At 46.5% G+C, this 26,090-nt stretch overlaps 1 protein-coding gene across 1 annotated transcript in view; it reads right to left on the bottom strand.

The window, feature by feature from the left end:
• Positions 1 to 26,090, bottom strand: part of LOC121578748 (constitutive coactivator of PPAR-gamma-like protein 1 homolog) — a 71,726-nt gene that overhangs the window by 9,435 nt on the left and 36,201 nt on the right. Inside the window, 4 exon segments of the mRNA XM_045223647.1 lie at positions 2,593 to 2,797; positions 5,420 to 5,629; positions 8,234 to 8,348; positions 12,616 to 12,865. Of these exon segments, the coding sequence (XP_045079582.1) occupies positions 2,593 to 2,797; positions 5,420 to 5,629; positions 8,234 to 8,348; positions 12,616 to 12,865 (780 nt within the window).

Here is a 26,090-nt window from a genome sequence, read left to right as displayed (position 1 = left end):
TTTTTTTTTTTTTAGTATTAATTTTTAATTATTGTCCTTTTTTTTTACCTTCCTTTTTTTATTCATATTTTATTTATAATTTGTTATTAAACTTTTATTTATTTATATATTTTAGTATTTTTTTCAAATTTTTATTATTATTATTTTTATTTATTTGGGGGGTGGGGTAAGGGGGGGTAGAAGGATTACTTTATCCTATCCCAGGTATTCCTTAAAGAGGTGGGGTCTTGCATGGAGCCCCAGGCCGAGGGAGATTGACAGTTCTTTTGTGTTTCTTCCATTTGCGAATAATCGCACCAACTGTTGTCACCTTCTCACCAAGCTGCTTGGCGATGGTCTTGTAGCCCATTCCAGCCTTGTGTAGGTCTTCAATCTTGTCCCTGACATCCTTGGAGAGCACTTTGGTCTTGGCCATGGTGGAGAGTTTGGAATCTGAATGATTGATTGCTTCTCTGGACAGGTGTCTTTTATACAGGTAACAAACTGAGATTAGGAGCACTCCCTTTAAGAGTGTGCTCCTAATCTCAGCTCGTTACCTGTATAAAAGACACCTGGGAGCCAGAAATCTTTCTGATTGAGAGGGGGTCAAATACTTATTTCCCTCATTAAAATGCAAATCAATTTGTAAAATTTTTGACATGTGTTTTTCTGGATTTATTTGTTGTTATTCTGTCTCTCACTGTTCAAATAAACCTATCATTAAAATTATAGACTGATCATGTCTTTGTCAGTGGGCAAACGAACAAAATCAGCAGGGGATCAAATACTTTTTTCCCTCACTGTATGTACTTATAGACATATCTATTTAGTAATGTACTTCTACTGAACAAAAATATAACCCAACATGCAACAATAAAGATTTTACTGAGTTACAGTTCATATAAAGGAAATCAGTCAATTTAAATAAATAAATTAGGCCCTAATCTATGGATTTCACATGACTGGGCAGGGGCACAGCCCACTTGGGAGCCAGGTCCAGCCAATCATAATGAGTTTCCCCCACAAAACAGCTTTCTTACAGACAGAAATACTCCTCAGCAATGATCATGCTGTTTAATCAGCTTCTTGATATGCCACACCTGTCAGGTGGATGGATTATCTTGGCAGAGGAGAAATGCTCACTAACAGGGGTGTAAATCAATTTGTGCACAACATTTGAGAGAAATAAGCTTTTTGTGCGTATGGAACATTTCTGGGATCTTTTATTCATTTCAAACATGGGACCAACACTTTACATGTTGCGTTTATGTTTTTGTTCAGTGTAATTTATGCATAGTAGTCTCCATAGTAACATAGACGATAGATAGAACTGTATTTTTATGGCAAGGGAACTTCTTTATGGAGTGGTTCAGAACATAATCAGATAAACATGGCTAGTAGATTAGGCTACACAGTAGATCAGGTGAAGTCTAATAACAGAGGACAGAATAACCATAATACTACATAGAAACCCCATTTTACATTTTAGTCATTTAGCAGACGCTCTTATCCAGAGCAACTTACAGTTAGTGAGTGCATACATTTTATAATTTTTTTTCCATACTGGCCCCCCGTGGGAATCGAACCCTCAACCCTGGCGTTGCAAACGCCATGCTCTACCTACTGAGCTACATCCCTGCCGGCCATTCCCTCCCCTACCCTGGACGACGCTGGGCCAATTGTGCGCCGCCCCATGGGTCCCCCGGTCGCGGCCGGCTACGACAGAGCCTGGATTCGAACCAGGATCTCTTAGACCACTGCGCCACTCGGGAGAGCCCCATGATGGAGAGCCCCATGATGGAGAGCCCCATGATGGAGAGCCCCATGATGGAGAGCCCCATGATGGAGAGCACCATGATGGAGAGCCCCATGATGGAGAGCACCATGATGGAGAGCCCCATGATGGAGAGCCCCATGATGGAGAGCCCCATGATGGAGAGCCCCATGATGGAGAGCCCCATGATGGAGAGCCCCATGATGGAGAGCCCCATGATGGAGAGCACCATGATGGAGAGCCCCATGATGGAGAGCCCCATGATGGAGAGCCCCATGATGGAGAGCCCCATGATGGAGAGCCCCATGATGGAGAGCCCCATGATGGAGAGCCCCATGATGGAGACCCATGATGGAGAGCCCCATGATGGAGAGCCCCATGATGGAGAGCCCCATGATGGAGAGCCCCATGATGGAGAACCCCATGATGGAGAGCCCCATGATGGAGACCCATGATGGAGAGCCCCATGATGGAGAGCCCCATGATGGAGAGCCCCATGATGGAGAACCCCATGATGGAGAGCCCCATGATGGAGAGCCCCATGATGGAGAGCCCCATGATGGAGAACCCCATGATGGAGAGCCCCATGATGGAGACCCATGATGGAGAGCCCCATGATGGAGAACCCCATGATGGAGAGCCCCATGATGGAGAGCCCCATGATGGAGAGCCCCATGATGGAGAGCCCCATGATGGAGAGCCCCATGATGGAGAGCCCCATGATGGAGAGCCCCATGATGGAGAGCCCCATGATGGAGAGCCCCATGATGGAGAGCATTACATAGTGGTCTCTATGTACACTACAATCTGGAAATTAGTATAAATGATTGGTCTCTTACCAGGCATGCCCATGCCCATGCCCCTGCACCTGCCCTGTAGCGGCATCATGTGGGGTGGGGGGTAGAAGGCTCCCCCTGGGGGGTAGAAAGGCATGGCGTGGGGGGGAGGAGGGGGGGGGAAAGGCATGGGGTGGGGGGGGCGGGAGAAGTTAAGCCCCTCCAGGATGCTCTGCCTCATTTTCTTCACCTTGTTCACCTGATCCACCTGGGGACAGAGAGGAAACAGAGAGAGAGAGAGGGGACAGAGAGGAAACAGAGAGGAAACAGAGAGAGAGGGGACAGAGAGGAAACAGAGAGAGAGGAAACAGAGATGAGAGGGGACAGAGAGGAAACAGAGAGAGAGGGGACAGAGAGGAAACAGAGAGAGAGAGAGGGGACAGAGAGGAAACAGAGAGGAAACAGAGAGAGAGGGGACAGAGAGGAAACAGAGAGAGAGAGAGGGGACAGAGAGGAAACAGAGAGGAAACAGAGAGAGAGGGGACAGAGAGGAAACAGAGAGAGAGAGGGGACAGAGAGGAAACACAGAGAGAGGAAACAGAGAGGAAACAGAGAGAGAGAGGGGACAGAGAGAGAGGGGGGACAGAGAGGAAACAGAGAGAGGGGACAGATGAAACAGAGAGAGGGGACAGAGAGGAAACAGAGAGAGGGGATAGAGAGGAAACAGAGAGAGGGGACAGAGAGGAAACAGAGAGAGAGGACACAGAGGAAACAGAGAGAGAGGGGACAGAGAGGAAACAGAGAGAGAGGAAACAGAGAGAGAGGGGACAGAGAGAGAGGGGACAGAGAGGAAACAGAGAGAGAGGGGACAGAGAGGAAACAGAGAGAGAGGGGACAGAGAGGAAACAGAGAGAGAGGGGACAGAGAGGAAACAGAGAGAGAGGGGACAGAGAGGAAACAGAGAGAGAGGGGACAGAGAGGAAACAGAGAGAGAGGGGACAGAGAGGAAACAGAGAGAGAGGGGACAGAGAGGAAACAGAGAGAGAGGGGACAGAGGAAACAGAGAGAGAGGGGACAGAGAGGAAACAGAGAGAGAGGGGACAGAGAGGAAACAGAGAGAGAGGGGACAGAGAGGAAACAGAGATGAGAGGGGACAGAGAGGAAACAGAGAGAGAGGGGACAGAGAGGAAACAGAGAGAGAGGGGACAGAGAGGAAACAGAGAGAGAGGGGACAGAGAGGAAACAGAGATGAGAGGGGACAGAGAGGAAACAGAGATGAGAGGGGACAGAGAGGAAACAGAGAGAGAGGGGACAGAGAGGAAACAGAGAGAGAGGGGACAGAGAGGAAACAGAGAGAGAGGGGACAGAGAGGAAACAGAGAGAGGGGGGACAGAGAGGAAACAGAGAGAGGGGGGACAGAGAGGAAACAGAGAAAGGGGGGACAGAGAGGAAACAGAGAGAGAGGGGACAGAGAGGAAACAGAGAGAGAGGGGACAGAGAGGAAACAGAGATGAGAGGGGACAGAGAGGAAACAGAGAGAGAGGGGACAGAGAGGAAACAGAGAGAGAGGGGACAGAGAGGAAACAGAGAGAGAGGGGACAGAGAGGAAACAGAGAGAGGGGGGACAGAGAGGAAACAGAGAAAGGGGGGACAGAGAGGAAACAGAGAGAGAGGGGACAGAGGCAACAGAGAGAGAGGGGACAGAGAGGAAACAGAGAGAGAGGGGACAGAGGAAACAGAGAGAGAGGGGACAGAGAGGAAACAGAGAGAGAGGGGACAGAGAGGAAACAGAGAGAGGGGGGACAGAGAGGAAACAGAGAAAGGGGGGACAGAGAGGAAACAGAGAGAGAGGGGACAGAGGAAACAGAGAGAGAGGGGACAGAGGAAACAGAGAGAGAGGGGACAGAGGAAACAGAGAGAGAGGGGACAGAGAGGAAACAGAGAGAGAGGGGACAGAGAGAAAACAGAGAGAGGGGGGACAGAGAGGAAACAGAGAGAGAGGGGACAGAGGCAACAGAGAGAGAGGGGACAGAGGCAACAGAGAGAGAGGGGACAGAGAGAAAACAGAGAGAGAGGGGACAGAGAGAGAGGGGACAGAGGAAACAGAGAGAGAGGGGACAGAGGAAACAGAGAGAGAGGGGACAGAGGAAACAGAGAGAGAGGGGACAGAGAGGAAACAGAGAGAGAGGGGACAGAGAGGAAACAGAGAGAGAGGGGACAGAGAGGAAACAGAGAGAGAGGGGACAGAGGAAACAGAGAGAGAGGGGACAGAGAGGAAACAGAGAGAGAGGGGACAGAGAGGAAACAGAGAGAGAGGGGACAGAGAGGAAACAGAGAGAGAGGGGACAGAGGAAACAGAGAGAGAGGGGACAGAGGAAACAGAGAGAGAGGGGACAGAGAGGAAACAGAGAGAGAGGGGACAGAGAGGAAACAGAGAGAGAGGGGACAGAGGAAACAGAGAGAGAGGGGGACAGAGAGGAAACAGAGAGAGAGGGGACAGAGAGGAAACAGAGAGAGAGGGGACAGAGAGGAAACAGAGAGAGAGGGGACAGAGGAAACAGAGAGAGAGGGGACAGAGGTGGATGGTTGAAGTTAAAGGTTGTTCAAACCTCTCCTCAGGGATGCCTGAGGTTAAAGATCCTAGACTAGAATGGGACTGGTCTTGGTTAAAGATCCTAGACTAGAATGGGACTGGGTTTGGTTAAAGATCCTAGACTAGAATAGGACTGGGTTTGGTTAAAGATCCTAGACTAGAATAGGACTGGTCTTAGTTAAAGATCCTAGACTAGAATGGGACTGGTCTTGGTTAAAGATCCTAGACTAGAATAGGACTGGGTTTGGTTAAAGATCCTAGACTAGAATGGGACTGGGTTTGTCTCTGTGTAGATACCTGACCATCACAGAGGTCGATGAGCGGGGCCTTGTCCCGAATGGCCCGGATCAGTTTGCTCTGCAGCAGCTTGCCATCAAAGTACATCCAGGGGCAGCAGTGCTCCCAGGGGATTGGCTGGCCACACACGTCGTTGGCCAATAAGGCCATGTCCACGCCGCTCATGAAGAGAGCAGCCAGCTGGACGCCGCGAGGGTCCAGGTTATCAATCTACAGGGAGAGACTAGTTATAGAACAACTCACAGTGACAGTAACTAAGTATTCTGGTAACTTCCCCAAAATCCCCAGGTGTTCCAGAATCCTGATTGTAAGATTCCTGTAATCAGGAGGGAATCTGCAGGAACTCCAGGAGAAACCCTGGGAATTTGGGGAAAGTTACCGGAACTATTCCTAGGGATCTCAGATAAACTCCTGGGGGACCCCACCAAAGGGGTGCAGGTTTTTGCTCTAGTCCAGCAATAACACACTTAATTCATCTAGCGAATCATCAAACCCTTGGGTCAGTTAAATCAGGTGTGATAGTGCTGGGCTAAAACAAAAAGGTGTACCCTCTAAGTGTTCCCCAGAAGAGGATAGAGAACCACTGAGTTGCATAAGCTACAGTAGTAAATCCCCCATCAACAGCATCCCACAGAGCAAAGCAGTGCAAGCACAGAGGTAGCAGCCCATTCACCCAGTCTGCCAACACACAGGACACTAGCTGACAATCTACCAGCCAACCAGTCACCCAGCCAGCCAGCCAGCCAGCCAACCAACCACACCCAGCCAGCCAACCAACCAACCACACCCAGCCAGCCAACCACACCCAGCCAGCCAACCAACCACACCCAGCCAGCCAGCCAACCACACCCAGCCAGCCAACCAACCACACACAGCCAGCCAGCCAACCACACCCAGCCAGCCAACCAGTCACCCAGCCAGCCAGCCAACCAACCACACCCAGCCAGCCAACCACACCCAGCCAGCCAACCACACCCAGCCAGCCAACCAACCAACCACACCCAGCCAGCCAACCACACCCAGCCAGCCAACCAACCACACCCAGCCAGCCAGCCAACCACACCCAGCCAGCCAACCAACCACACACAGCCAGCCAGCCAACCACACACAGCCAACCAACCAACCACACAGCCAGCTAACCAACCACACACAGCCAGCCAACCAACCACACAGCCAGCCAGCCAGCCAGCCAACCACACCCAGCCAGCCACACCCAGCCAACCACACAGCCAGCTAGCCAACCACACACAGCCAGTCAGTCACATAGCCAGCCAGCCAGCCAACCACACAGCCAGCCAACCACACACAGATAGCCAGCCACAGATGACAGAGCCACACACACAGACTAGCAGAACAGAAGCAGCTGGTTGATGTTTAAGGTTGTTAAGCATGTTATTGTTGTGACAATATGAAGTGTCATGTGGAACCAGCCTAGAGCCTCATCAGCCCTCTCTGAGAAAGATGTTCAAATGGACCAACTCAGAACAGCCCAGCGGAGCGTTGGGAGGATCTGATATGTTGTCAAACTCATGGTGCCCGTTTCCTGGACCCAGAGTACGCATCCTACTGGACTACAGAAGATAACCTCCACAGCAATTGCTGTTTAGTCCAGGATAGGGTTGGAAAATTCCCATAACTTTCCCAAAATTACCAGGTTTTCCAGAAATCCTGTTTGGAAAATTCCCGGAATCAGGTCATTCTGTGAAAACCTGGGTAGTTATCAATGTTTTGGAACCCTGGTCCAGGAGTATTGTTAATGTGGGTGTGAAAGAAGAGGGGAATATCACTGTCTAGCACTGGGTGGTTCCAGAACACTCCTGTCTAGCACTGGGTGGTTCCAGGACACTCCTGTCTAGCACTGGGTGGTTCCAGAACACTCCTGTCTAGCACTGGGTGGTTCCAGAACACTCCTGTCTAGCACTGGGTAGTTCCAGAACACCCTGTCTAGCACTGGGTGGTTCCAGAACACACCTGTCTAGCACTGGGTGGTTCCAGAACACCCTGTCTAGCACTGGGTGGTTCCAGAACACTCCTGTCTAGCACTGGGTGGTTCCAGAACACACCTGTCTAGCACTGGGTGGTTCCAGAACACACCTGTCTAGCACTGGGTAGTTCCAGAACACCCTGTCTAGCACTGGGTGGTTCCAGAACACACCTGTCTAGCACTGGGTGGTTCCAGAACACTCCTGTCTAGCACTGGGTAGTTCCAGAACACCCTGTCTAGCACTGGGTGGTTCCAGAACACACCTGTCTAGCACTGGGTGGTTCCAGAACACCCTGTCTAGCACTGGGTAGTTCCAGAACACTCCTGTCTAGCACTGGGTGGTTCCAGAACACACCTGTCTAGCACTGGGTAGTTCCAGAACACCCTGTCTAGCACTGGGTGGTTCCAGAACACACCTGTCTAGCACTGGGTGGTTCCAGAACACCCTGTCTAGCACTGGGTGGTTCCAGAACACACCTGTCTAGCACTGGGTGGTTCCAGAACACCCTGTCTAGCACTGGGTAGTTCCAGAACACCCTGTCTAGCACTGGGTGGTTCCAGAACACCCTGTCTAGCACTGGGTAGTTCCAGAACACCCTGTCTAGCACTGGGTGGTTCCAGAACACCCTGTCTAGCACTGGGTAGTTCCAGAACACCCTGTCTAGCACTGGGTGGTTCCAGAACACCCTGTCTAGCACTGGGTAGTTCCAGAACACCCTGTCTAGCACTGGGTGGTTCCAGAACACCCTGTCTAGCACTGGGTAGTTCCAGAACACCCTGTCTAGCACTGGGTAGTTCCAGAACACTCCTCAGACTCACTACAAAATCACCTTGAGTTCCTGCAGCTGTTCAGGCTCATACAGTTTAGGAGAAAGTGCTTGGGATAGGAACGCGTCAAGTTCCTTACCACGCAAAACTCTTACTCCTGGCCATTGCAACATAAACCTAGAGCAGAACAGAAGGTCAAATACAGCATGACAACATATAGGAACTGTCTGATCTGCTCTTCCATACAATGACCATCTCTCCACACAACAATACATTACATCCATCATCTCTCAACACACAACAATACAGTACATCCATCATCTCTCAACACAACAATACATTACATCCATCATCTCTCAACACAGAACAATACATTACATCCATCATCTCTCAACACACAACAATACATTACAACAACCATCATCTCTCAACACAGAACAATACATTACATCCATCATCTCTCAACACAGAACAATACATGACATCCATCATCTCTCAACACACAACAATACATTACAACCATCATCTCTCAACACAGAACAATACATTACAACCATCATCTCTCAACACAGAACAATACATTACAACAACCAGCATCTCTCAACACAGAACAATACATTACAACCATCATCTCTCAACACAGAACAATACATTACAACCATCATCTCTCAACACAGAACAATACATTACAACCGTCATCTCTCAACACAGAACAATACATTACATCCATCATCTCCCAGCGGGTATATCTCACTGGTCATCCCCAAAGCCAACACCTCCTTTGGCCGCCATTCCTTCCAGTTCTCTGCTGCCAATGACTGGAACGAATTGCAAAAATCTCTGAAGCTGGAGACTCTTATCTCCCTCACTAACTTTAAGCATCAGTTGTCAGAGCACCTTACCGATCACTGCACCTGTACACAGCCCATCTGAAATTAGCCCGCCCAACTACCTCATCCCTATATTGTTATTTATTTTGCTCATTTGTACCCCAGTATCTCTATTTGCACATCATCTCTTGCACATCATTCCAGTGTTAATACTAAATTGTAATTATTTTGCACTATAGCCTATTTTATTGCCTTACCTCCATAACTTGCTAAATTTGCACACTGTATATTAATTGTATTTCTGTTGTATTTTTGACTTTGTTTTGTTTTACCCCATATGTAACTCTGTGTTGTTGTTTTTATCGCACTGCTTTGCTTTATCTTGGCCAGGTCGCAGTTGTAAATGAGAACTTGTTCTCAACTGGTTTACCTGGTTAAATAAAGGTGAAATAAAATAAAAAATAAATAAAATCTCTCAACACAGAACAATACATTACAACCGTCATCTCTCAACACAGAACAATACATGACATCCATCATCTCTCAACACACAACAATACATTACAACCATCATCTCTCAACACAGAACAATACATTACAACCATCATCTCTCAACACAGAACAATACATGACATCCATCATCTCTCAACACACAACAATACATTACAACCATCATCTCTCAACACAGAACAATACATTACAACCATCATCTCTCAACACAGAACAATACATGACATCCATCATCTCTCAACACACAACAATACATTACAACCGTCATCTCTCAACACAACAATACATTACATCCATCATCTCTCAACACAGAACAATACATTACATCCATCATCTCTCAACACAGAACAATACATTACATCCATCATCTCTCAACACAGAACAATACATGACATCCATCATCTCTCAACACACAACAATACATTACAACCATCATCTCTCAACACAGAACAATACATTACAACCATCATCTCTCAACACAGAACAATACATGACATCCATCATCTCTCAACACACAACAATACATTACAACCATCATCTCTCAACACAGAACAATACATTATAACCATCATCTCTCAACACAGAACAATACATTACAACCATCATCTCTCAACACAGACCAATACATTACTATGTGCCAGGGGGCTAGGGTCAGTCTGTTATATCTGGTGTTATTCTCCTGTCTTATCTGGTGTCCTGTGTGAATTTAAGTATGCTCCCTCTAATTCTCCCTCTCTCCCTCCCCTGCCGGTGGACCTGAGCCCTAGGACCCTGCCTCAGGACTACCTGGCCTGATGACTCCTGGCTGTCCCCAGTCCACCTGGCCCTCTCTCCCTCCCCTCCCATCCCGGAGGACCTGAGCCCTAGGACCATGCCTCAGGACTACCTGGCCTGATGACTCCTGGCTGTCCCCAGTCCACCTGGTCCTCTCTCCCTCCCCTCCCGGAGGACCTGAGCCCTAGGACCCTGCCTCAGGACTACCTGGCCTGATGACTCCTGGCTGTCCCCAGTCCACCTGGCCCTCTCTCCCTCCCCTCCCATCCCGGAGGACCTGAGCCCTAGGACCATGCCTCAGGACTACCTGGCCTGATGACTCCTGGCTGTCCCCAGTCCACCTGGTCCTCTCTCCCTCCCCTCCCGGAGGACCTGAGCCCTAGGACCCTGCCTCAGGACTACCTGGCCTGATGACTCCTGGCTGTCCCCAGTCCACCTGGTCCTCTCTCGCTCCCCTCCCGGAGGACCTGAGCCCTAGGACCATGCCTCAGGACTACCTGGCCTGATGACTCCTTGCTGTCCCCAGTCCACCTGGTCGTGCTGCTGCTCCAGTTTCCACTCTTCTGCCTGCGGCTATGGAACCCTGACCTGTTCACCGGACGTGCTACCTTGTCCCAGACCTGCTGTTTTCAACTCTCTCTCTCTCTCTACTGCACCTGCTGTTTCAACCTCTAAATGCCCGGCTATGAAAAGCCAAGTGACATTTACTCCTGATGTACTGAACTGTTGCAACCTCTACAACCACTGTGATTTATTATTTGACCCTGCTGGTCATCTATGAACGTTTGAACATCTTGGAGAAAAAATCTGTCCTTAACGGCCATGTACTGTTATAATCTCCACCCGGCACAGCCTGAAGGGGAATGGCCACTCCTCAGAGCCTGGTTCCTCTCTAGGTTTCTTCCTAGGTTCCTGCCTTTCTAGGGAGTTTTTACTAGCCATGGTGCTTCTACATCTGCATTGCTTGCTGTTTGGGGTTTTAGGCTGGGTTTCTGTATAAGCACTTTGTGACGTCTGCTGATGTAAAAAGGGCTTTATAAATAAATGTGATTGATTACATCCATCATCTCTCAACACAGAACAATACATTACAACCGTCATCTCTCAACACAGAACAACACATTATAACCATCATCTCTCAACACAGAACAATACATTACAACCGTCATCTCTCAACACAGAACAATACATTACAACCGTCATCTCTCAACACAACAATACATTACAACCATCATCTCTCAACACAGAACAACACATTACAACCGTCATCTCTCAACACAACAATACATTACAACCATCATCTCTCAACACAGAACAATACATTACAACCGTCATCTCTCAACACAGAACAATACATTACAACCGTCATCTCTCAACACAACAATACATTACAACCATCATCTCTCAACACAGAACAACACATTACAACCGTCATCTCTCAACACAACAATACATTACATCCATCATCTCTCAACACAGAACAATACATTACATCCATCATCTCTCAACACAGAACAATACATTACATCCATCATCTCTCAACACAGAACAATACATTACAACCGTCATCTCTCAACACAGAACAATACATTACAACCGTCATCTCTCAACACAGAACAATACATTATAACCATCATCTCTCAACACAGAACAATACATTACATCCATCATCTCTCAACACAACAATACATTACAACCGTCATCTCTCAACACAGAACAATACATTACAACCGTCATCTCTCAACACAACAATACATTACAACCATCATCTCTCAACACAGAACAATACATTACAACCGTCATCTCTCAACACAACAATACATTACATCCATCATCTCTCAACACAGAACAATACATTACAACCATCATCTCTCAACACAGAACAATACATTACAACCATCATCTCTCAACACAGAACAATACATTACAACCGTCATCTCTCAACACAACAATACATTACAACCATCATCTCTCAACACAGAACAATACATTACAACCGTCATCTCTCAACACAACAATACATTACATCCATCATCTCTCAACACAGAACAATACATTACATCCATCATCTCTCAACACAGAACAATACATTACATCCATCATCTCTCAACACAGAACAATACATTACAACCGTCATCTCTCAACACAGAACAATACATTACAACCATCATCTCTCAACACAGAACAATACATTACAACCATCATCTCTCAACACAGAACAATACATTACAACCATCATCTCTCAACACAGAACAATACATGACACATTCAGCAGAAAACTACACATCATTTGTCTGCCTCTCAATATGTGCGTGTGTTCCCCTCCTCACCTCAACACACAGCAGAGAACCAAGAGTTGTGTGGGAACGCAGGCTGGGTTGAGCATGGCTGGGGAGTCTGACCTCATACAGGCCAGGAAGGCTCTCATCCTCCCATTCTTCTCCTCCACAGACTTGCCCAGCCACAGCTTCTTCAGGTTAGGACAGGTCCACTCTCTGAAGGGCAGGGCCTCCACCAGCTCTGGGGTGTGTGGGGACTTCCCCTTGTAGGCCGCCCACTCCTTCACTACCACGGGGGGGTCTGAAACACAACATTAATAACATGAACCCTGATCCCTGAACTCTAACCCTGCTCTGGGATGAGGGGAGACTTCCCCTTGTAGGCCGCCCACTCCTTCAGTACCACAGGGAGGTCTGGAGAGAAATTAGGAAATGTGACCCGTTTCAGGAAGTTAGGCGCATGTCGCACATCACTACTTCACAGGAGAGGCATTTGAAGTGTTTTAAAAAAAATTGTTTATCAACAATGCGTTTTGGGGCAGAAATGGCTTCTGGAACATGTCAACTTTCATGTGCCTTAATAACAAACTTGTATGCCATCTGTAATTATTAAAACAATTTCCTCATCAATCTATACCCCATAATGACAAAGCGAAAACAGGTTTTTAGATTTTATTTGCTAATTTATAAAAACAGAAATACCTTATTTACATAAGTATTCAGACACTTTGCTATGAGACTCAAAATTGAGCTTAGGTGCATCCTGTTTCCATTGATCACCCTTGAGATGTTTCTACAACTTGATTGGCGTCAACCTGTGGTAAATTCAATTGATTGGACATGATTTGGAAAGGCACACACCTGTCTATATAAGGTCCCACAGTTGACAGTGCATGTCAGAGCAAAAACCAAGGCATGAGGTCAAAGGAATTGTCTGTAGAGCTCCGAGACAGGATTGTGTCGAGGCACAGATCTGGGGAAGGGTCCCAAAAAATGTCTGCAGCATTGAAGGTCCCCAAGAACACAGTGGCCTCAATCATTCTTAAATGGATGAAGTTTGGAACCACCAAGACTCTTCATAGAGCTGGCCGCCCGGCCAAACTGAGCAATCGGGGGACAGAGCTCCAGTGTTCCTCTCTGGAGATGGGAGAACATTCCAGAAGGACAGCCATCTCTGCTGCACTCCACCAATCAGGCCTTTATGGTAGAGTGGCCAGAGGGAAGCCAGTCCTCAGTAAAAGGCACATGACAGCCCGCTTGGAGTTTGCCAAAAGGCACCTAAAGGAATCAGACCATGAGAAACAAGATTATCTAGTCTGATGAAACCAAGATTGAACTCTTTGGCCTGACTGCCAAGCGTCACGTCTGGAGGAGACCTGGCACCATCCCTACGGCGAAGCATGGTGGTGGCAGCATCATGCTGTGGGGGTGTTTTTCAGCGGCAGGGACTGGGAGACTAGTCAGGATCGAGAGAAAGCTGAACGGAGCAAAGTACAGAGAGATCCTTGATGAAAACAACAACCCTAAGCACACAGCCAAGACAACGCAGGAGTGGCTTCGGGAAAAGTCTCTGAATGTCCTTGAGTGGCCCAGCCAGAGCCCGGAATTGAACCCGATCGAACATCTCTGGAGAGACCTGAAAATAGCTGTGCAGCTACGCTCCCCATCCAACCTGACAGAGCTTGAGACGATCTGCAGAGAGGAATGGGAGAAACTCCCCAAATACAGGTTGTGATGTCACGAGAGGCTACACAGCTTTCAGCGGGATTGCTCAAGTAGTGCAAGGAGACCAGGTTCAACCAAAACAAGGATTTTATTAAAGGTCTTGGGAAACTAACGAAAGTATAACACAATACTGTTCTCTGGTGGCTCTTAAGGGTTAACAGTTCAGGGATGTCTCTTCCACATCCAAAATCATAACTCTCCCTCGCTCAAATAACTTTTCCCCAGTCTTACTGTCTTCCACGTTGCAGCTAGTGGCCAACCCAGCAAAACGTCCTTCCAAATGTCCCACACGTATTTCCACAGGTGCATATATCCAAAGGTGAGTATTTCCCAAAGGTAAGTATCTCCAAATCCTTATATTCCTCATGGAAGTGGACGTGCAGCACTCTTGTCCTCCAGAGAGCCCAGTTTGAGACTGTGTTTCTTCACAACCCACACACCCTCTCAGTGTGTCTCTTCCCTTCAACAAACCTCCAGCTCATCAGCTCCTGATTTGTTTCAGCTGCGTGGGAAGATTGGCCATAGAGGGGTGGAGTTCCCGACCATACCAGCAGATGGAGCCATAGCTGTCTGGGTTTGCAGCCACCTCAGGGGGATGTAACGTCCCTCCAGGACACAGCCTCTCGTGACATCACACATCCCCCTCCTCGGGACCGACGTCCTCGTCGGGGTAAAGGCAGCGAAGAAGGCATCACGCCGGGAGAGGGCGTCCGCATTGCCGTGGTGCTTGCCAGCCTGCTCTCTCTTCAACTCCTCCACCTCTAGGACCAGGGACTCAGCCTCCTGTTGTCTCTCCTTGAGTTTCTTACTGAACGCATCAGCCTTGGTTTTAGCAGAGTTTAGCTTCTGTTGAGCAGCTTTCAGTTCCTTCTCTCTCTCTGCCTCCGCATTCTTCATCTTGTTCTCCAACACCTTGTACTTCTCCTCTGCCTTCTTCTGGACCTCCTTACTACTGCGCAGGGTCTCCTCACACTCCTCGATGGTCCTGCGCAGCCTCTCCAGCTCCTCCTGTTGCTTATGGAAGGAGCTCTGTTGGAGTTTAGCCTGGAGGATATCTAACTCTTCTGTCTTCATGTCTAACTGTTGCTTTAACAAATGATACCTCTCAGCGGTCCCCTTCAGACCAGACAGTTCTTTGTCCAGATTCTGTAGCTCCGTCTCTGTGTCGGTCTGGGCACCTGCCATCCCTATCAGAGCCCGGGCGGGAGTGAGTAATTCGGAGGATTGCACCGGAGCCTTCCCAGGATGAGTCTTGCCTCTCCGTTTCCGAGGTACTCGGGTTATCCTCTCCTGAGACTCTCTCCAGAGTGGGTAAAAGGCTGGGCAGTCTCGTCCAATTAGGACAGGGACGGGGAGGGAATCAACCACCCCCGCCGTCGTGTGTATGGTTCCCCGTGTGCTGGTCATTGTAAGTTCAGTAATGGGGTATTCTCTGGTGTCCCCATGGACACAGGAAACTGGGAGGACTTTCCCCGGGGGTCAGACACGTTGGGCCCACCAAATCCTTACGCACCAGGGTGGCCCGGCTACCAGAATCCAGTAAGGCCTCCACATCATGGTGATTCACAGTTACCGGGCAGGTGGGGGGTCGATCTGGGCCGCCATCTACGACTCCCAAAAGCGAGGCAAAACGGTGTGTGGGTGCTGAGCTGGAGGACTCCGCAGTGGGCATAGGTTCATCGGCTGGTTTCCCACACTGCCAGGAGATATGTCCCATCTCCCCACACCGGTAACACTGTCGAAGTTTCCCCCCTCCTGGTGTACTCTTCTTGGACCCGCCTGGTTTCTGGCTCCCCCTGGAGCCGGGATAAGTCCTGACGTGGCTGGGTTCGAGACCTTGGGGTCCTTTGGACGGGTTCTTCCCATTTGTGGTGGGGCCGCACTCCTGGGGTCTTTTCGGGAAGCATTCAGCATCTCCGCTGTGGCCTGGTACTTTTCCACAGCTTCCACGGTCAGATCAGCCGTGGTCAAGGCCTGTTGACTGATGAACCGTTTTGCCTCATAAGGCAGGGGCGCGTAGGTAACGATCCACCACAACGGCCTCCACCACCGCCGCTGCTGTATTCCTCTGCGGATCCAGCCATTTCCTTGCGATTCGGACAAGTTCATGCATCTGCGCCCGAGGAGGTTGGTCTGGTTGGAAGGTCCAGCTGTGAAAGCGCTGGGCCATACCAAACTTTGTGAGTCCATATCTGCTGAGGATCTCAGACTTCAGGGCATCATAGTCAGTAACCTGGTCAGGGCCCAGGTCCCGGACAGCATTCAGCGATTCCCCGGTTAGAAAGGGGGCTAACAGACCAACCCACTGTTGCTTGGGCCAGGCTTCCCTAGTGGCCGTGGCCTCAAATGCATGCAGGTATGCCTCAATGTCATCGGTAGCTCCCATCTTAGATATAAAGTCACTTGCCTTTATTGGGTGGGTATTTTGGACAACCCTCTGTCTCTGCAACTGCAATTCCTCTGCCTTCAGAAGGTTGGCTTTCTTTTGCTCCTCCAAGAGAGCCACGTTTGCTTGCATCTGGGCTTGCTGGCCAGCAACAAGGGCTTTCAATATGTCCTCCATTTCAGTCGGCGGGGAGCCTACGGCCAACTTGGAAAACTGGGTGATCAAACCTTCGGTATCCTCCTCTGACATGCACTATTAACGCTTGAGCGTGCCCGTTTCTCCACCATCTGTGATGTCACGAGAGGCTACACAGCTTTCAGCGGGATTGCTCAAGTAGTGCAAGGAGACCAGGTTCAACCAAAACAAGGATTTTATTAAAGGTCTTGGGAAACTAACGAAAGTATAACACAATACTGTTCTCTGGTGGCTCTTAAGGGTTAACAGTTCAGGGATGTCTCTTCCACATCCAAAATCATAACTCTCCCTCGCTCAAATAACTTTTCCCCAGTCTTACTGTCTTCCACGTTGCAGCTAGTGGCCAACCCAGCAAAACGTCCTTCCAAATGTCCCACACGTATTTCCACAGGTGCATATATCCAAAGGTGAGTATTTCCCAAAGGTAAGTATCTCCAAATCCTTATATTCCTCATGGAAGTGGACGTGCAGCACTCTTGTCCTCCAGAGAGCCCAGTTTGAGACTGTGTTTCTTCACAACCCACACACCCTCTCAGTGTGTCTCTTCCCTTCAACAAACCTCCAGCTCATCAGCTCCTGATTTGTTTCAGCTGCGTGGGAAGATTGGCCATAGAGGGGTGGAGTTCCCGACCATACCAGCAGATGGAGCCATAGCTGTCTGGGTTTGCAGCCACCTCAGGGGGATGTAACGTCCCTCCAGGACACAGCCTCTCGTGACATCACAAGGTGTGCCAGGCTTGTAGCGTCATACCCAAGAAGACTATTTCAGTTTGCTTGTTTTTTTGCTAAAATTTCAAAAACCCTTTTTTTGCTTTGTCATTATAGGGAGTGTAGATTGATGAGGACATTTAAAAATATATATATTTTAGGATAAGGCTGTAACTTAACAAAATGTGGAAAAAGTCAAGAGGTCTGAATACTTTCTGAATGCACTGTAATATGAGTAAGAGTCTAGATACATTTTCAGATATTATACGTTTCTAATTTTGTCAGAAAGTCGTTTTCATTGCAAGTTAAAGAGTACTGTTAGCTAGCTAGCGAATGTTAACTTTCTGGCTCGCTAGCTAACGTTAAGAGTATGATCGGTGTAGTAACATTATTTGTATCTCAAAAAGACATTTGCATTGCTAGTTATAGCCTAATATTAGCAAGCTAGCTAGCATTGAACCTAGTTGGTTAGCTTTAGCTACCTGCAGATTCATACTTCAGCATTTACTGCATGGTAGCTAGCTATTAGGTAGAACGGATTTAAGTTTCCCTGCATTAATGTCCCCGTCCACTAGGAGCGCTGCATCTGGATGAGCGTTTTCCTGTTGACTTATGGCCTTATACAGCTCATTCAGTGCAGTCTTAGTGCCAGCATCGGTTTGTGGTGGTATATAGACAGCTACGAAAAATATAGAAGAAAACTCTTGGTAAATAGTGTGGTCTACAGCTGATCATGAGATACTCTACCTCAGGCGAGCAAAACCTTGAGACTTTTTTGCACCAGCTGTCAAATATACACAGACCGCCACCCCTTGTCTTACCGGAGTCAGCCGTTCTATCCTGACGATGTAGCGTATATCCCGCTAGCTGTATGTTATCCATGTCGTCGTTCAGCCACGACTCGGTGAAACATAAGATATTACAGTTTTTAATGTCCCGTTGGTAGGATAACCGTAATCTTAGGTCATCCAATTTGTTCTCCAATGATTGAAGATTGGCTAATAGGATTGATGGGAGCGGCAGTTTACTCGCTCGCCGTCGGATCCTTACAATAGCTACAGATCAATGGACTGCACGTCTGCCTTGTTAAAAAGCCTTTCCCTGATTCCGAGACTGCGCGAACATTTTCAAGCGCTCGTACCGAAGCAATTGTTAACGCTGTGATAGCACCACATTCTGTCAACATGGCTCTGAAAGCACCGGAAGACATACTGTGGTGTTTCTACTGATGGGAGCAATCAGGGTGCTGGGAAAATATTCCCTCTGCTTATTCAGTATTTTGATTGGAAGAACGGTGGCGTGCAAAGTAAATTAGTCGGAAGTTAAAAACACACCAAATGAGACAGCTGATACGATATATCAGAAACACTGGAAAATAATGGGATTATTTCAAAATGTATTGCATTTACAGGTGACAACTGCAATACAATGTTCGGGGGAATCCGGCGTGATGAAGAAGGAAATAATGTTTTCGCAAACTTAAAGAAGTCATTGCAGAACGAGTCTTTAATCGGTGTGGGCTGCTCAGCACTCGTCCTGGACATTAGTGTTCATTACGGGGCAGACACACTAGATGTGTTCATTACGGGGCAGACACACTAGATGTGTTAATTACGGGGCAGACACACTAGATGTGTTCATTACGGGGCAGACACACTAGATGTGTTCATTACGGGGCAGACACACTAGATGTGTTCATTACGGGGCAGACACACTAGATGTGTTCATTACGGGCAGACACACTAGATGTGTTCATTACGGGGCAGACACACTAGATGTGTTCATTACGGGGCAGACACACTAGATGTGTTCATTACGGGGCAGACACACTAGATGTGTTCATTACGGGGCAGACACACTAGATGTGTTCATTACGGGGCAGACACACTAGATGTGTTCATTACGGGGCAGACACACTAGATGTGTTCATTACGGGGCAGACACACTAGATGTGTTCATTACGGGGCAGACACACTAGATGTGTTCATTACGGGGCAGACACACTAGATGTGTTCATTACGGGGCAGACACACTAGATGTGTTCATTACGGGGCAGACACACTAGATGTGTTCATTACGGGGCAGACACACTAGATGTGTTCATTACGGGGCAGACACACTAGATGTGTTCATTACGGGGCAGACACACTAGATGTGTTCATTACGGGGCAGACACACTAGATGTGTTCATTACGGGGCAGACACACTAGATGTGTTCATTACGGGGCAGACACACTAGATGTGTTCATTACGGGGCAGACACACTAGATGTGTTCATTACGGGGCAGACACACTAGATGTGTTCATTATGGGGCAGACACACTAGATGTGTTCATTATGGGGCAGACACACAGATGTGTTCATTACGGGGCAGACACACTAGATGTGTTCATTACGGGGCAGACACACTAGATGTCGATATTGAGAACATCATCTTCAAAATATGTCAATACTTTCACATCTACACTGTGCGCACAGAGAATCTGAAGGAGTACTGTGAATTTGTTGATGTTGAATACAGAAGTCTCCTTTCTCACAGCAAGACGCGATGTCTGTCATTATTCCCAGGTATTGAGAGGCTGCTACAGTTGTTTCCAGCCTTGAAAGCATTATTTTTGTCACAGGAAATAACACCCTCCTTGATCAAGAGGTTTTTTGAAGATGAGTTCAGTGAAATGTACCTCTGGCACATGCACTCACTCATGTGTGTGTTTCATTCACACATTCAGGAGTGGAAGTGAAGAATCTTTTGAACAAAGTCCACACCATTCTTCTTGAACGCAAGACCAATAACTTCATGTCCCTTAAAGTTAAGGGACTATTGGCACAAAAGCACAAGGATGGACTTGGTAAGAATTGTGACCATTTCAGTGCTCAAGTACAGGGTCTGTACAATTCATGCCTGGAGTATCTGGAGAAATGGACGGCACCCCTTGGAGGAGTTCTCCTCTTTCATATGGATGGATCTGAGTGAGACACCTGACTGGAATGACATAAAAGCCTGTATCAAACACCTGGGAGAAAAGGGGGGTGCCAATTGATGATGCAAAGTGCTTTGATCAGGTCACCAACCTGAATAAATTCACAGAAAGGTGTAACAGTGATAGAGAGTTCAGTAATCTGCAAGCACACAAGAAGTGGACCAAATATTTTGAAAGGTCCAAAAGCATAGATTTTCATTCAGAGCTACTGAAGATTGCACAGTTTCTCTTTGCTATTCCTTCTCACAATGCAAATGTAGAGAGAGTTTTTTTCACTGATGCAAAGCCAGTGGACAAAGGAAAGGAATCACTTGTCTGTTGAGTCACTGAAGGGGCTTCTGTGTACACAATACAACTTTAAAAACATGTCTTGCAAAGACTTTCATGCCTAATTGATTAGTAATCAAGGACTGTTGGTAAAGATTCGATCTTCGGGAAAGTATACCAGAGAGCATAAGGAGGACTGACATTATTTTAGACTGAACAGTTTTTTAAAAATGTTATTTTAACCTATGGCCATGAAAAGAAACAGTGTCATGTAAAAGGTGTTAAAAGCTAAACTATTTTTATTTATTTGTTTGTTGTTATTCTATAGTTGAGGGCCAACAGTTGAAAGGAAAGGATGTATTACTTTATGTATTAAAGTTCAAGTTGCCTGGTTGTGAACGCATTTGTATTTACCACCCACTGCGGGTGTCCCTCTGCCTTCCGCTCCCACTGTCCTCTTTTAAAAACTAGAATATGGTCCCCCTGTTAGGTACAGTGGGGGAAAAAGTATTTAGTCAGCCACCAATTGTGCAAGTTCTCCCACTTAAAAAGATGAGAGAGGCCTGTAATTTTCATCATAGGTACACGTCAACTATGACAGACAAAATGAGAAAAAAAAAATCCAGAAAATCACATTGTAGGATTTCTAATTAATTTATTTGCAGATTATGGTGGAAAATAAGTATTTGGTCAATGACAAAAGTTTCTCAATACTTTGTTATGTACCCTTTGTTGGCAATGACACAGGTCAAACGTTTTCTGTAAGTCTTCACAAGGTTTTCACACACTGTTGCTGGTATTTTGGCCCATTCCTCCATGCAGATCTCCTCTAGAGCAGTGATGTTTTGGGGCTGTCGCTGGGCAACACAGACTTTCAACTCCCTCCAAAGATTTTCTATGGGGTTGAGATCTGGAGACTGGCTAGGCCACTCCAGGACCTTGAAATGCTTCTTACGAAGCCACTCCTTCGTTGCCCGGGCAGTGTGTTTGGGATCATTGTCATGCTGAAAGACCCAGCCACGTTTCATCTTCAATGCCCTTGCTGATGGAAGGAAGTTTTCACTCAAAATCTCACGATACATGGCCCCATTCATTCTTTCCTTTACACGGATCAGTCGTCCTGGTCCCTTTGCAGAAAAAACAGCCCCAAAGCATGATGTTTCCACCCCCATGCTTCACAGTAGGTATGGTGTTCTTTGGATGCAACTCAGCATTATTTGTCCTCCAAACACAACGAGTTGAGTTTTTACCAAAAAGTTATATTTTGGTTTCATCTGACCATATGACATTCTCCCAATCCTCTTCTGGATCATCCAAATGCACTCTAGCAAACTTCCGACGGGCCTGGACATGTATTGGCTTAAGCAGGGGGACACATTTGTCACTGCAGGATTTGAGTCCCTGGCGGCGTAGTGTGTTACTGATGGTAGGCTTTGTTGCTTTGGTCCCAGCTCTCTGCAGGTCATTCACTAGGTCCCCCCGTGTGGTTCTGGGATTTTTGCTCACGTTCTTGTGATCATTTTGACCCCACAGGGTGAGATCTTGCGTGGAGCCCCAGATCGAGGGAGATTATCAGTGGTCTTGTATGTCTTCCATTTCCTAATAATTGCTCCCACAGTTGATTTCTTCAAACCAAGCTGCTTACCTATTGCAGATTCAGTCTTCCCAGCCTGGTGCAGGTCTACAATTTTGTTTCTGGTATCCTTTGACAGCTCTTTGGTCTTGGCCATAGTGGAGTTTGGAGTGTGACTGTTTGAGGTTGTGGACAGGTGTCTTTTATACTGATAACAAGTTCAAACAGGTGCCATTAATACAGGTAACGAGTGGAGGACAGAGGAGCCTCTTAAAGAAGAAGTTACAGGTCTGTGAGAGCCAGAAATCTTGCTTGTTTGTAGGTGACCAAATACTTATTTTCCACCATAATCTGCAAATAAATTCATTAAAAATCCTACAATGTGATTTTCTGGATTCTTTTTCCTCAATTTGTCTGTCATAGTTGACGTGTACCTATGATGAAAATTACAGGCCTCTCTCATCTTTTTAAGTGGGAGAACTTGCACAATTGGTGGCTGACTAAATACTTTTTTCCCCCACTGTAGGTAGTAGTGTCTTACATTAGTAGTATAGTGTAGGTAGGTAGCAGTGTCTTCCATTAGTAGTATAGTGTAGGTAGGTAGCAGTGTCTTCCATTAGTAGTATAGTGTAGGTAGGTAGCAGTGTCTTACATTAGTAGTATAGTGTAGGTAGGTAGCAGTGTCTTACATTAGTAGTATAGTGTAGGTAGGTAGCAGTGTCTTCCATTAGTAGTATAGTGTAGGTAGGTAGTAGTGTCTTCCATTAGTAGTATAGTGTAGGTAGGTAGCAGTGTCTTACATTAGTAGTATAGTGTGGTAGGTAGCAGTGTCTTCCATTAGTAGTATAGTGTAGGTAGGTAGCAGTGTCTTCCATTAGTAGTATAGTGTAGGTAGGTAGCAGTGTCTTCCATTAGTAGTATAGTGTAGGTAGGTAGTAGTGTCTTCCATTAGTAGTATAGTGTAGGTAGGTAGCAGTGTCTTCCATTAGTAGTATAGTGTAGGTAGGTAGCAGTGTCTTCCATTAGTAGTATAGTGTAGGTAGGTAGCAGTGTCTTCCATTAGTAGTATAGTGTAGGTAGGTAGCAGTGTCTTCCATTAGTAGTATAGTGTAGGTAGGTAGCAGTGTCTTCCATTAGTAGTATAGTGTAGGTAGGTAGCAGTGTCTTCCATTAGTAGTATAGTGTAGGTAGGTAGTAGTGTCTTCCATTAGTAGTATAGTGTAGGTAGGTAGCAGTGTCTTCCATTAGTAGTATAGTGTAGGTAGGTAGCAGTGTCTTCCATTAGTAGTATAGTGTAGGTAGGTAGCAGTGTCTTACATTAGTAGTATAGTGTAGGTAGGTAGCAGTGTCTTCCATTAGTAGTATAGTGTAGGTAGGTAGTAGTGTCTTCCATTAGTAGTATAGTGTAGGTAGGTAGCAGTGTCTTACATTAGTAGTATAGTGTAGGTAGGTAGCAGTGTCTTACATTAGTAGTATAGTGTAGGTAGGTAGCAGTGTCTTACATTAGTAGTATAGTGTAGGTAGGTAGCAGTGTCTTCCATTAGTAGTATAGTGTAGGTAGGTAGTAGTGTCTTCCATTAGTAGTATAGTGTAGGTAGGTAGCAGTGTCTTCCATTAGTAGTATAGTGTAGGTAGGTAGCAGTGTCTTCCATTAGTAGTATAGTGTAGGTAGGTAGCAGTGTCTTCCATTAGTAGTATAGTGTAGGTAGGTAGCAGTGTCTTCCATTAGTAGTATAGTGTAGGTAGGTAGCAGTGTCTTCCATTAGTAGTATAGTGTAGGTAGGTAGCAGTGTCTTCCATTAGTAGTATAGTGTAGGTAGGTAGCAGTGTCTTCCATTAGTAGTATAGTGTAGGTAGGTAGCAGTGTCTTCCATTAGTAGTATAGTGTAGGTAGGTAGCAGTGTCTTACATTAGTAGTATAGTGTAGGTAGGTAGCAGTGTCTTCCATTAGTAGTATAGTGTAGGTAGGTAGTAGTGTCTTCCATTAGTAGTATAGTGTAGGTAGGTAGCAGTGTCTTACATTAGTAGTATAGTGTAGGTAGGTAGCAGTGTCTTCCATTAGTAGTATAGTGTAGGTAGGTAGCAGTGTCTTCCATTAGTAGTATAGTGTAGGTAGGTAGCAGTGTCTTCCATTAGTAGTATAGTGTAGGTAGGTAGCAGTGTCTTCCATTAGTAGTATAGTGTAGGTAGGTAGCAGTGTCTTCCATTAGTAGTATAGTGTAGGTAGGTAGTAGTGTCTTCCATTAGTAGTATAGTGTAGGTAGGTAGCAGTGTCTTCCATTAGTAGTATAGTGTAGGTAGGTAGCAGTGTCTTCCATTAGTAGTATAGTGTAGGTAGGTAGCAGTGTCTTCCATTAGTAGTATAGTGTAGGTAGGTAGCAGTGTCTTCCATTAGTAGTATAGTGTAGGTAGGTAGCAGTGTCTTCCATTAGTAGTATAGTGTAGGTAGGTAGCAGTGTCTTCCATTAGTAGTATAGTGTAGGTAGGTAGCAGTGTCTTCCATTAGTAGTATAGTGTAGGTAGGTAGCAGTGTCTTCCATTAGTAGTATAGTGTAGGTAGGTAGCAGTGTCTTCCATTAGTAGTATAGTGTAGGTAGGTAGCAGTGTCTTCCATTAGTAGTATAGTGTAGGTAGGTAGCAGTGTCTTCCATTAGTAGTATAGTGTAGGTAGGTAGCAGTGTCTTCCATTAGTAGTATAGTGTAGGTAGGTAGCAGTGTCTTCCATTAGTAGTATAGTGTAGGTAGGTAGCAGTGTCTTCCATTAGTAGTATAGTGTAGGTAGGTAGCAGTGTCTTCCATTAGTAGTATAGTGTAGGTAGGTAGCAGTGTCTTCCATTAGTAGTATAGTGTAGGTAGGTAGCAGTGTCTTCCATTAGTAGTATAGTGTAGGTAGGTAGCAGTGTCTTCCATTAGTAGTATAGTGTAGGTAGGTAGCAGTGTCTTCCATTAGTAGTATAGTGTAGGTAGGTAGTAGTGTCTTCCATTAGTAGTATAGTGTAGGTAGGTAGCAGTGTCTTCCATTAGTAGTATAGTGTAGGTAGGTAGCAGTGTCTTCCATTAGTAGTATAGTGTAGGTAGGTAGCAGTGTCTTCCATTAGTAGTATAGTGTAGGTAGGTAGCAGTGTCTTCCATTAGTAGTATAGTGTAGGTAGGTAGCAGTGTCTTCCATTAGTAGTATAGTGTAGGTAGGTAGCAGTGTCTTCCATTAGTAGTATAGTGTAGGTAGGTAGCAGTGTCTTCCATTAGTAGTATAGTGTAGGTAGGTAGCAGTGTCTTCCATTAGTAGTATAGTGTAGGTAGGTAGCAGTGTCTTCCATTAGTAGTATAGTGTAGGTAGGTAGCAGTGTCTTCCATTAGTAGTATAGTGTAGGTAGGTAGCAGTGTCTTCCATTAGTAGTATAGTGTAGGTAGGTAGCAGTGTCTTCCATTAGTAGTATAGTGTAGGTAGGTAGCAGTGTCTTCCATTAGTAGTATAGTGTAGGTAGGTAGCAGTGTCTTCCATTAGTAGTATAGTGTAGGTAGGTAGCAGTGTCTTCCATTAGTAGTATAGTGTAGGTAGGTAGCAGTGTCTTCCATTAGTAGTATAGTGTAGGTAGGTAGCAGTGTCTTCCATTAGTAGTATAGTGTAGGTAGGTAGCAGTGTCTTCCATTAGTAGTATAGTGTAGGTAGGTAGCAGTGTCTTCCATTAGT

The sequence above is a fragment of the Coregonus clupeaformis genome, chromosome 12, assembly GCF_020615455.1.
Source record: "Coregonus clupeaformis isolate EN_2021a chromosome 12, ASM2061545v1, whole genome shotgun sequence".
Classification (NCBI taxonomy): Eukaryota; Metazoa; Chordata; class Actinopteri; order Salmoniformes; family Salmonidae; genus Coregonus; species Coregonus clupeaformis.
The sequence above is the reverse complement of the archived record's forward strand: the minus strand, read 5'-3'. Positions and strand labels throughout refer to the sequence as shown.